At 44.4% G+C, this 12,738-nt stretch overlaps 1 protein-coding gene across 4 annotated transcripts in view; it reads right to left on the bottom strand.

The window, feature by feature from the left end:
- The window catches only part of LOC138467757 (zinc finger protein 2-like), a 1,341,736-nt gene that overhangs the window by 390,634 nt on the left and 938,364 nt on the right, over positions 1–12,738 (bottom strand). The window contains exon 9 of one of the 4 annotated variants that reach the window (XM_069607990.1): positions 11,172–12,214. The exons of the other annotated variants lie outside the window; for them this stretch is intronic. Within the exon in view, the coding sequence (XP_069464091.1) occupies positions 11,493–12,214 (722 nt within the window). The 3' untranslated portion in view covers positions 11,172–11,492. Of the gene's footprint in view, positions 1–11,171; positions 12,215–12,738 lie in introns of those variants that run through there. 4 annotated transcript variants of the gene reach the window in all.

The raw sequence follows: 12,738 nt of genomic DNA, 5'->3' as shown, positions 1-12,738 counted from the left end.
TGGGTTCCAAGATTTCATTTGGACAGTCCCAGGTCTTCAATTTTACCCAGAGTTTCTGCCTATACACTCGATCAAAGGCCTGAGATAGGTCGACAAAAGCAAGAAAAATTTGAGGACCACCAGTCAGAACTTTTTCTTTGAGTAACGTCAAACACATGATGTTTGCGCTGGTGCTTGCGTTCTTCTGGAAACCAGTCTGTAAAGGATCAAAACAAATTGCTGAGAGCGCCCATTTCCGAAAGTGAGACAGAAGCATGGAGGCGAAGATCTTTCCGATGACGTCCAAGAGAGCTATCGGCCTGTAATTCGCAGGGTCCGCTCTTGATCCACTTTTGAAAATAGGGACGATCAAAGCTTTTGACCATGAATCCGGCACTGTTCTTTGTTCTCTGCATAGATTGAAGATTGCACTGATGAGGTTAGACCATTCGTCTGGATGTTCCTTTAAGTTGCAGTTTGCTAGGCCATCCGGTCCCGCAGCTCTTGATGAATTTAATTTCATTTTCGTGAGTTTGATGTCACTCACGTCAGATAAATCCACCCATGGTGAATCCACCTCTCTAATAAACGCGTCCTTGTTTTCTTCCGGTTGTTGGAACAGCAACGAGAAGTGTGCATTCCAGGTTACCTCTGGAACCGGATTTATCATATGTGAATTTGATGTCTTGTTTGATTTATTTATCAATGTCCAGAAGTCACGAGACTTTTTGTTAGCTAATGCCTTCAGCATCTCCTCTGCGTCAGCTTGATATAGCAGGTTTCTTGAGTGTTTCAACCATTGTTTGTAGTTTCTGGTTTCCACTTTTAGGATATCCCAAAGTGATGAAAGATTTGAGATTTTAGCTTCTCTTCTTTTTTTCCGTAGAGCTCTACGCTTTAAAACCAGCGTTGCGTTATATTCGTGAGTGTGCTGAGTCAAGTGCAAATTCAGTGGTTTTCTTGGCTTCTTGAAAAAACCTTTTTGCTGCAACCTTTCATCTGGGTGCGAATCCCAAACACACAATACTTGAGGGGTCCTAGTATACTCTCCAGCCAAGATCCAGTTATCTCATATATTGTCTCTGTTTCATGTATAGGGCTCCAGCCCCAGTTACTTCTGTTTGGGGTCCTCGACCCTTTTATCCTTGACCTATCCTTTTTAGGTGCGGATCCCAGTCTCGCAATGGAACCTCTGGTTTGTTTGGTTTACTCTCTTGCCAAATGTAGTGTTCCTTGGTTTCAATCTTTCTTTCACGTGGAGTTTCTGACTCTACTATACTTGCTGCTTTATATAGCTGCAGGTCCCAGACTCGCAATGGAACCTTTGGTTTGTTTGGTTTACTCTCCTGTCAAACGTAATGTTCCTTATTTTCAATCTTGCTTTCACGTATAGTCTCTGATTCCCTTAGACTTTCTGCTTGAAATGGGTGCAGGTCCCGGACTTGCAATTACTGTTTGTAATAGCCTGGTTCACTCACCTGCCAAGCTAGGTTTCCACTTGTCATGCACTTCCTAATAACTGGGGTATCTGTCCCTTTGCTTCTTTGTATTTCGTTCAGTGAATTAGTCCATAATACTTCCTGGCCCTTATTTGGTACCTTCTGAGCTTCACCCGGCTTCCCCGGACCTCCTGTTAATCCCCACCAGCCCGCATACCTCTGCTTTCGGTTCGCCTCTTCTGGGGCGAGATTCTGTGCTGAGGCTACAATAGCCCTCAGACTTGCTCTCAGTCCGGTTCTTCGTCTCCAGCGTCTCGCGTCCTTCTCACGGTTCCCCCTCGTCTAGGCGTTTCTGTGAACATGGTAAGACGCTCCCACGTCTGTTTGGTAAGTGAGCTTCAGAGATGCGGCCTCTTTGGCTACATTTGTTCCAGAGGAGAATTGCCTAGCATTTCGGTGCTGGACTGCCCCAGGGCAGGACAAAGACTGATATGTTTGGGATATTTCTTCTCTGTGAAAGATAGTGAGCTAAAGACTCTGGGTAAGTCTCTCGTAACCAGGACTAATGTCTGGCAGAGGGACTCCCAGGACCCCCCTTGTTAATTTGCATATTTAAGTAGCTTTGGTTCTCACCCTAAGTTACTAGGGGAATCCAGACGTGGACCCCTTGCTCACTATTCTTAGAGAGGCACAGATCCACCCTACTGATGAGGTCCAACCAGACCGAAACACGTGTCTGGGGTTTCTGTTGGTACTCTTGTTCAGAGGAGAATTGCCTAGCATTTCGGTGCTGGACTGCCCCAGGGCAGGACAGAGACTGATAATGTTTGGGATATTTCTTCTCTGTGAAAGATAGTGAGCTAAAGACTCTGGGTAAGTCTCTCGTAACCAGGACTAATGTCTGGCAGAGGGACTCCCAGGACCCCCCTTGTTAATTTGCATATTTAAGTAGCTTTGGTTCTCACCCTAAGTTACTAGGGGAATCCAGACGTGGACCCCTTGCTCACTATTCTTAGAGAGGCACAGATCCACCCTACTGATGAGGTCCAACCAGACCGAAACACGTGTCTGGGGTTTCTGTTGGTACTCTTGTTCAGAGGAGAATTGCTTAGCATTTCGGTGCTGGACTGGCCCAGGGCAGGACAAAGACTGATATGTTTGGGATATTTCTTCTCTGTGAAAGATAGTGAGCTAAAGACTCTGGGTAAGTCTCTCGTAACCAGGACTAATGTCTGGCAGAGGGACTCCCAGGACCCCCCTTGTTAATTTGCATATTTAAGTAGCTTTTGGTCTCCCCCTAAGTTACTAGGGGAATCCAGACGTGGACCCCTTGCTCACTATTCTTAGAGAGGCACAGATCCACCCTACTGATGAGGTCCAACCAGACCGAAACACGTGTCTGGGGTTTCTGTTGGTACTCTTGTTCAGAGGAGAATTGCCTAGCATTTCGGTGCTGGACTGCCCCAGGGCAGGACAAAGACTGATATGTTTAGGATATTTCTTCTCTGTGAAAGATAGTGAGCTAAAGACTCTGGGTAAGTCTCTCGTAACCAGGACTAATGTCTGGCAGAGGGACTCCCAGGACCCCCCTTGTTAATTTACATTTGTTCTCTCCCCTTCATTGGCAAACAGCATCCTGTCTCCAGGTCGGGTTTGCGTCCCTGTGTACTGCTGTTGTGTAATGCTGTCCGGTGACAGCGTTGCTTTCCAGGTCACCGCTACCCAGCGGGGTTCTCCTCTTGCTCTCAGCTGTGTCATATTTAAACTGCTGCGCTTTGAATGAAAGTCGTTCGTAACAAAGCAGATTTGTTAAAGAACTAGACTGCTCACTTCAGTCTGTCCGAGTGATCTTCATCCTTGCAGTCCTCTTCCTCATCCCAGTACATGTTTTCAGATGTAATAAGTCAATGTCAGTATTAGGGAACTCTTTACTTTGCCTGAATGAACTATCTGGATTGGTCTCACAATAAAACATCTCAGTCCTATCAGGGCAGATGGACGAGAAATGTAATAACTGAAAAGGGGTTGAAGGACTTTCAACTCAGAGATTCTGAGTCTCCTGAAGATGATTGTCCCTAGTCCCATAAGGGATTTCCCTTCCCAGGTGATCCTCCCACCGTGCACCACCCCAGGGGGATTAATGTACTGTGGAAGGACCGCCCTGGAGAAGGGACGAGATCCTCAGATTCATCACAAGGGCAAATTGTTTGTGATGGAATTAATCGGAAACACCACTACATAAGGTTTATAGTGAGAGATGAGCAGGCTAGATTACTACTGAATTCAGACAAGATTTTGAACACTTCCTTCTGAGCGCCTTGGACATCTGCTAGTTTGCAAGTGTAAGGGGGATTTGGCTTTCTTATTCTCAGAATGGTACACTGTACAGTGTCAATTTGTTCTCATGTTTTCACAAACTCGCAGAGATGCAAATACTTCACACAAAATAATCCATGAGTGGCGAAGAAGATTAGGCTTCGACCCCATGCCAGGACAACCCCTCACAAACACATACTGCAAGGTGACGGGGCACTAGATTGGCAACCCTCTATTAGGATCCTAGCACTCACACCATGACTTCCCACCCCAGTCCACAGATCACTGATTGCACAAGGGGGACCTCAGTGCCACAAGGTCATGAAAGTGGCCGAGTAGTGCTTTACAAATCTCACATAACACAATCACACCCCTCAATCTCCAGTAGCAATAGTTTTGGCTCCTTTCAGGTGGTGTTTAAGCAACACCAAGATTACAAAGTCAATACCAATATGCCCCAGTGCACCAATAAACAAGAACATCCACTTGAGGGTTCCATTCATGGTAGCCAGCACATGCACAACCCTTCTATGCACATTTGGTTTGCAGGATCAGTCTCTGCAAATGAATAGAGGATGTTCCAAACCATCGGTCCCATAACACTACTTTGAATCCTCTGAACAAAGCATGACCTTACAACCGTTTGGCACTTCCTAGCTTTACATATAACATCCCATAAACATGCTGTGATGAATCCTGGGTATTTGTCCCTTCTCCCCAAGTGGGAGCAACCCCCATTGAGACTTCAGAGGTACGTCTGCTATGCAAGGCTCTCCCTACGGTTTGGACAAGCAGGATCTTGATGGGAGTGATTCCCCCCCTTTATGGGACAAGGACTCCCACCAGCTTTAATCAAGATCTCCCCCAAATCCTGTGTTTTCTGCCTTTATGAGTGCCAAAGAGGTTGTCAAAGTGATAAAGCCTTTTCACCTGTCTACCGTTAATGCTGGCCCCAACACAACTCTGAAATCTTGTCATCAATGGAACTTCATCTCTCATTACAGAGACTCATATAAAGACCTTGCACCCTCACCTAGAGGAGCAAGAGACCTGCTGACGTAGAGTCAATTTGATGGGGTGGAGACACGCAGAGCGGACACTGTTGCTATCGCACAGAACCAGCACTGCCTGGAGGTGGGATCACAGAGTGTACGGGAGGTGCTGACAGCACACAAAAACTTGGCCAAGCAAAGGAACGCTGAACAAGTCCAGTTTTCCCCTTGTGTTCTGAGAGACACAAATAAAGCCAGAGAAAGCACCGGCGTGTCCCTAAGAAGGCCACTGCTGGAGGAAACTGCCTACAAGGTCACCACCGGAGGAAAGCAGAACACCGGCGAGTTTAGGAGAAGTGTGACGAATCTAGCAATATCATCCCCGATTCTCTGGAGGCAAGCTTCTCTCACATGGCCTGGGAAAGGCAGAAGCTACCTGACTCTGACCCTGGGGGTGGTTATCTACGGGAGGACCACGTAGGGAAGACAAATTCCAGAGGGACAAGAAAATGTTGGACTGAAATAATCTTGCTACTATAATTTCTAATGATATCCATGTACCTTTGCCACATACCTATATGGCTTATTGTGATGTAGATGAAGAATGTCCATGTTTTTCCAGTCCAGAACCTCATTTGCCTGCCCCCCTCCTCCTTTTTGTACTTAGACGAGGAAGAGAGATGTAACGATGAAGATGACTAGGACCGGGACCGGGACAACACTGCATTCTAGTTTATGTAAATTGCTCAGTCATGCCAGGAAGTTTAAAACTACCACAGCTGACAGATCGACTAGAGAGAAGTGGGTGAGAGAGACAAAAACTGAAGGAACTGGTGACTTGTTCTGACGCTGGTTAGAACACTGAGCGCGGGTAAACCGTAAGAAGGAGCACTGTGGCTGACATGAGTGGCGTGCAGGGAAACCTGACCAAAGGAAGCTCACAGCTTGAGAGCCTGAATCAGCAGGAGCTGTACACTGCAGAGAAAGGCAAAGCAAGGGCTAATCTGCTGACAGGATGCACGCTGAGTCAGCAAGCTGAAAGGACAAAGAAAGGGAGACAAGAGGAACCACAAAATCTGCCCAGAGAAAATGAATGGGTTAATGGAACATCTGCAAGTGAATGCCATATCTCAGGAATAGTGCGAGAGAGCCAAACCTATGAAGAAATTGATACATTTGCCAACAGTACTAAGAAGAGGTAAGTGGCCCAATGTTTAACAGGAGAAGTTAATGTGAATATAAACAGTATTGGAAAAGGGGCAGTGGCCCAACGCTTGAAAGGAAGTGTTTAAACTGAGATTAACTTTGTTAAAGGGTCAGTGATCCAGCATTGGATACATGTTATCTTGTGGATAAAAGAAAGAATAATTGGAGAAAGTGAAATCCCTGGCAGGTTACTGAACCAGGCGAACCTTGAGTCTGGGACGGACACAGACAGACAGACAGACAGACACACACGAGATAAAGAGAAAGAGAAGTGATCTTGAACTTGTAAAACAATAGTGTAACATCCTGGCAGGAGAGTAAACCAAGAGTGGGAAGAGAAATAAACTGCAACTAGTAATTGAACTTGTGAAACAGTAATAGCCTTGCAAGAGAGTAAACCAGGAGCAGGAAGCAAAGTGAACGTGGAAGTATAAAACTGTAAGTCAATGTAAAAGGGGGGAATCATACCCCTTTGTGGAGGATCGATGAGAAAGGCCAAAATATCCTGGCAAGGGGAATACACAAGGTAAAGCAAGAGGAATGGTCAGTGGAGAAGGAAAGAACTGTAACCCTTTGAAACCAATGGAAATACAGAGTAGGAGAAATTGAACGTATAAGAGAACTGTATGTGTAAGCGGAGCGAAGGGAAAGAGTAATTTTCCTTAAACCTATGAAAGCCTAAAAAGTGGAGAAAAATCAAGGGAGAGTTCGTACAAGTAGAAGTTGTACAGTAAAGACTAGGGGGGAAGGAAAGAAAGAAGGGGTGGACAAGAGGAGTCCCCGCTTCTATTGAAAAAAGTGAAGCATTGTCAAATCTTTATACTGGAGACGCCGGACAGACATTAAACAATTGCAAGAAACACAGGGGAAGGGAGGACCCCTTTCTCTAGAGCAGAGGTCTTCAAACGTTGGGGCGGGGGCGCGAGAGCGCAGCATGAAATATTAAAATGTTTTTAGATTGGAGCTCACATGGTCGGACTGGACCATACAACTGTCTCAGGCAACAATTAAAAGGTGGCCCACAGCTGCAAATGGATGTTCATTCTTTTAGTCACAGACTGTTTGAATAGTACCCAAGGGGGTGTTTGTTAGAATGTAAGCAAATTGTGATATTTAAACAATAGTTATTCAGCAACAATGGTCAAAACTACTAGCTGCATAGTGAAGTAACTCATCAAACTGGCCCACATTGGCCAAAAAAGTGGCCCATTTTGACAAGCCTACACTAGCATTTTGCATTTTTGGTACTGCATTGCCCTATTGCCCAATAGGCCAGTGCGAGCCTGGCGGCTCATCCATGATGGGGGAGAGGGCGTCCACTGAGGGGCCCCATCACCCATTATGGAGGAACCAAGGTGCAAGCCCAGTGAAACACTGAGCACTCCCTCAGCTGCTTTTCCCAGCTGAGGGTGTGCTCCTGGGCTGGCTGAACTGTCAAAGGGAACGAAAAACTGTTTCCCTTTGACAGTTCAGTTCCCCAGCCGTGCATGCCCACTGAGCCATGCAAGGCTGGGGGCGCTTGCTTTGCCAGCCTTGTATAGCTCATTGTAAATGCTGACGGGGGCACTGCATGTCTGTATGTTTGAGGGTGAGCTCCTGCGTCTCCTCGCAAAAATACAGACAGAGCAACCTGGAGCGGGGAATTTCAGCACCCATGCATGTGTGCGTGCGCGTGTGTGTGTGTGTGCGTGTGCGTGCGTGCGTGTCCCCGTTCAGCTGATTTTGTCGAGTAGGGGGCAGTGGGGGAAGGAGGGTTGTACAACAAAGGCATTTTAAAAATGCCTTTGTTGCACAATCCCCCTACCCACACCTGCAAAAATAAGCTTTCCTTCTGAGGTGCTGTGAAGCCCAGGGGATAGGGATGGTATTTTTTTTACTGGATATCTATTATAGATGTCCAGTAAGAAATACCATGCTTTCCACCTTGGCCCCCCAGCCCCAATTGCAAACTGTTTGGCTTTTTACCCATTTTCTAAAAAAATATTCTCTAAAACGCATCATTTTAACCCATTATTTTTTAAAAAAATTACTGGGGAAAACCCCCCAAACCTCCCTGATTGGCTCGGGCTCCCTCACTGCACTGGGTCATTATGGCATTTTTGGGGGAAATATTTATGCCCTCCACTTAAAAATTCACCAGCTCCCACTGGAACCTGTACTGTGTTGGGAATGGGGTGGGGAGACCAGGGACTGTGGTGGGAGCAGGATGGGCGGGAGCACTGGGATAGTGTTGGGAGCAGGGTGGGGAGAGCCCAGGGTCTGTGATGGGGTGGGGAGAGCCAAGGGACTGAGTGGGCGTGGGATGAGGGAGCCCAGCAACTGTGGTGGGAGCAGGTGGGGGAGCCCAGGGACTATACTGGTAGTGGGTGCGGTAACGACGGGCAATAGTTCATAGTCATTTGTACATACTGTCCATTTGGTCTGCCCACATTTTGCTCAGGGCGGGCCCAGGCCAAAAAGGTTTGAAGACCACTGTTCTAGAGGTACTCTGTTATTCCTTTCATTTCTACATGTTAAAACCCTTTACGTTTTGGAACTCTGAAGAAAAGCTACGAATAGCTTATCTAAAATCCCCTTATACACATTGAGTTTGGAGTGTAAGGGTGAGCTTAGGGTTTGGACACAGGACAGAGGACCCTCTTTTGTTTGACATCCTGACACAGACATTCCTTAGTTTGTTTAGACAGGGGAACCCCTCCTAGGATTAGGGATAGATAGGAATTCCTCCAACCCTCTTATTATTTGAAAAGAAAAGCCATAATGCAGACTGAAACCGATTACTGTGTCTGAGTCTTACTGCTGACCCCTTACAGAAGGCTGCTGCCGGGAAAGAGCCAGAGAAAGAGGTACTGGCAAGCCAGCGAGAAGACTGCCACCAGAGAACACCAGGAAGCAGCCTGATGTGAGGGAGTCCACAGCCACTAGAGTCACCAACCCTCCCTGGAGAGATTACTGCAGAGTAACAGGTACGCTGCATGGGCCTGAGAAAGGGGGGTTGGTAATAAGGCAACAAAGACAGAGAAGTAACAGAGTCATTAATCTCCGAGACAGCCGAAGCTTATGAGAATGCTAATCACTGACCCCATGCAAACCAAGACAAAAGTATAGGCGAGAAGGATATTACACATGAGGGGAAACACAAGCAGGGTGTAAGACAAGGGGCTAGAGGGCCCAGTGAAGAGAATAACAAGGTGGATGAGGAGGTCCATGAGTGCCCAGAATGCAGTAAAATACTCTCATAACGCTGCACATATATGCCTCATACTACCCTGTGGACACCAAACGTCCAACATTTTAATGACTCTAAACAGTTTACACTGCACTATCAGAGCATGCTCACACTGCGCAGCTCAAGTTTATCTCACACAGCAACCACCCTAAAAGCCCTGCTGAATCTCACACACATAAAACACACACACAGATTAGATGACTCGCATCCAGTTCTGTTATGCAGTTGACACTACTTACACTACACTGTTTATGTTGCGATCACACTACACTTAGTGGTTACACTATACTCAAGATTGTTTTGCTCGCAATGAACTATTAATATTGTACAATGCCTTGCTTGAATCTGCACAGCTCAACTGCCATCACATAACAGTGATTGCTCACATCACTCATAATGAATGCTTACTTATAACTAACTGCACTGCCCAAACTGTAACACTAACATAGCACTGACACTGGCTGATCATATTGGACTAATATTACACTGCTCACACTACATGCCACAACGTGCATGAGCCACACAACATCACTGACACACACTGCATCTACAATGTGCATCTCACACTGGATTCATATGCCCTGGAAAACACTTCACTCATGAGACTAGCAAAGTAGCATTCACACAGACTATTTGCACTAAACTCACAATTCATTGCACAAAATGCCCTACTGTCACTGCCACACACCACCCTAATCCAGCTGTATTCACAGTACATTACTCGCAATACATTTTTATAGTGCCCTCAGATCATATGGGTAACACTACACTCACACTGCATGACTCGTACTGAACTACTTGTATTACACAGTGGCCTTATATTCTCCACCCTTTCATATGTACACTGTAATAGTAGCACTGCACTCACATTACGTATATATTACACTGGCTGCTTACAATACTTTCACAATGCTATGGGCTGTACTGAATTCATTGAATGACAATGGTTAATCACAGTGTGATGCTCACATATATTGGTCACAATGCAAGGTTCAAACAGCACTATACTGCAAGGTTCAAACAGCACTATGCATATAGTTTTAAGCATTAACATAGATGGTTCACACTTTCACAAAATCCTGATCACATTACTTTGCCTTCCCCCACTTCAACCTGTACACGACCTATGAAATGTAAAGCTACTCTAGTTGAGTCAGAGAAGCAAATTAATACAATTGCTCCTTTCATTAATCGGGTGTCCTAGGAATCTTACAATGACCCTGCTTACTTTTCCTTTTCATTTCATATGTTTCACTTAACTCCTTTACACCTCTAGCATAGATCATATTACTTCTCAAATTTCCTTATGTAGAAATATCTCAGATAGTGTGATTACTCTTGGTAATACACATATATGTTCAGAAACTGATGATTCATGACTATCCGTTTTATTTCATGCCTTGATTCATTAATGTATGTTGTTTAATTGGATATAACAAAAGGTTTTCCTTTGCTATTTTTTTTAAAAAATGCATACAAAACAAAAACACATTTTCCTAGTTGTACTTCACTTCTCACATGGACATCTCAATATGCAGTATTTTCAATGAACGGCTCACACTGCACTACTCACATTGCATCCACACTTCATGGTTCATATTCAGTTTTGCAGTGCAGTCACAGCTCCAAACTCACACAGCACTGCCATCCTGGTGCCACTTGCATGCACACAGCCCTACTCACTGCATTGCTCACACTGCACTTTTACAATTAGTTTACTGCGCATATCATTTACAGCACAGATTGCAATACATGCACCTCCTGTGTAATCGGTTCACATTATTGTGATTAACCAATTATTTGCCATGATAAAGAATATTGTGCCTTGATTTCGTGGTCTATTCCTCGAGTTAAACTCATTGCTTAAAGCTCTTAAATGTACACATGAATACGTTTACTATGAACTGGTTAACTGAAAGTGAAACTCCATAGTTATCTACTGCAAATCTAGCTCTCATCTAGTAAACATGGAACCGTAATGCATACTGATCAATTAATGAAACACAAATGTATTTATGATTAGGATTTTATTTAGAGTGTTATAAATAAAATATGACTAATATGCCCGTTAATGTGATGCCAAAGACTGATCAACCTACAATGAACTGAAAGGGTTGTTGTCAAAATGATCCATAATAAGCTCTTGAATGTCATGTTTCATGAACCGTTTTATTATTAAATACAGAGTTACAAAAGCAATAGGGTAATACAACTATGATACATTTGAGTACTGCTTGCATTTGAGCGCTGTAGGGAACTGGGTTCATACAAGTTTCCATATTCTGTGATATTATTTGTGGATTGTCTGGCGCTGGGTGACACCAAGTTTTGTTATGATCTCTGCTTGCACTCAGCATGTCGTCTTTGGTGTTGATTCAGATTACCTTTCCTACTGAATGTTTTCTGACACTGATCACACGTGTATGTTTCACCTGCATGTGTTCTCTGGTGAACTGTAAGATCTGCCTTTTGAGTGAAACTTTTCTCACATTCACTACATGCATATCTCACACCTGCATGTGCTCTTTGGTGCCGTAGAAGACTAGCTTTAAAGCTGAAGCTTTTCTCACATTCAATGCATACATATGGTCTCTCGATCGAAGACTTTGCTTGGTCTCGAGAATGTATTTTCCGGTTCTTTTTTAGTAATCGCTTTAGATGAGCACCAACATGTATTTGTTGTCTTTGTAGATCTTCGTTCAAACAAAAATGTTGTTCACGTTCATTACATGGATACTGCGCCCAGTTTTGAAATTTATTTCTCCCGCAGGTAAGATGATTTTCACTGTTAAGATTACTCTCAAACGCTTGATGGTTATCCGTTCCCTCGACCCTCGGCTGACCATGATAAAGATTTGAAAGTGTCCTATTGCTAAAACCACTTTTGCACTGAACTCCTCCAATGTTCTGGTTATTTTCTCTCCATGTTTGGTATCTACTGTGTGTTTCCTTCCCAGGGATCTGGAGGAAATTTGAATTTAATTTCGCTATGCCTCTTGCATTTTGTTCTGTACTTCCTCCATCACTCTGTTTTCTGCTGATGATCGGGTCACCTGTTTAATATGAGAGGCAATCCATTAGCTACTACAGAGGTATACTTTCATATAAGAATGAATAGATAGAATGTACAAAGAAACCCATTTTATTGCAAATATAGATTGACTTTTGCCAGGGATTTCTTTGTTAATATTGTTTTTATTGGCATTTACATAGTTAAATGATACAACCAACAGAAGAACATAAGAATCCCTATTTGCCCATCTCCCTCCCCTGCCCCAACCTCTTCACCTTCCAACCACCCACCCACCTGGATCCGGTTACAGTGAACTTTCGTTTTGCAAGAAATAATCTCTCCTAGGATGAGTAAGTCAGATAAGGTCAAGAATTCTTAACCTTTGCGGATATAGTGGAATTTTGCAGTCATTTCGGAGGAAGGATAAACCTTGTTTGTTCCCTCTGGTGACCCATTCCAGAGCAACAAAGTTCCAGACTTTCAAAATCCAATCGTGCTCTGTTGGCCCTTCCGGCTGTTTCCATTTTTGTGCAATTGATAACAATGCGGCCAGTATCAATAGCA

This window comes from Ambystoma mexicanum, chromosome 4q (genome assembly GCF_040938575.1).
Source record: "Ambystoma mexicanum isolate Mex_15411 chromosome 4q, UKY_AmexF1_1, whole genome shotgun sequence".
Classification (NCBI taxonomy): Eukaryota; Metazoa; Chordata; class Amphibia; order Caudata; family Ambystomatidae; genus Ambystoma; species Ambystoma mexicanum.
Note: the sequence above shows the minus strand (reverse complement) of the source record. Positions and strands in the feature narration are given on the sequence as shown.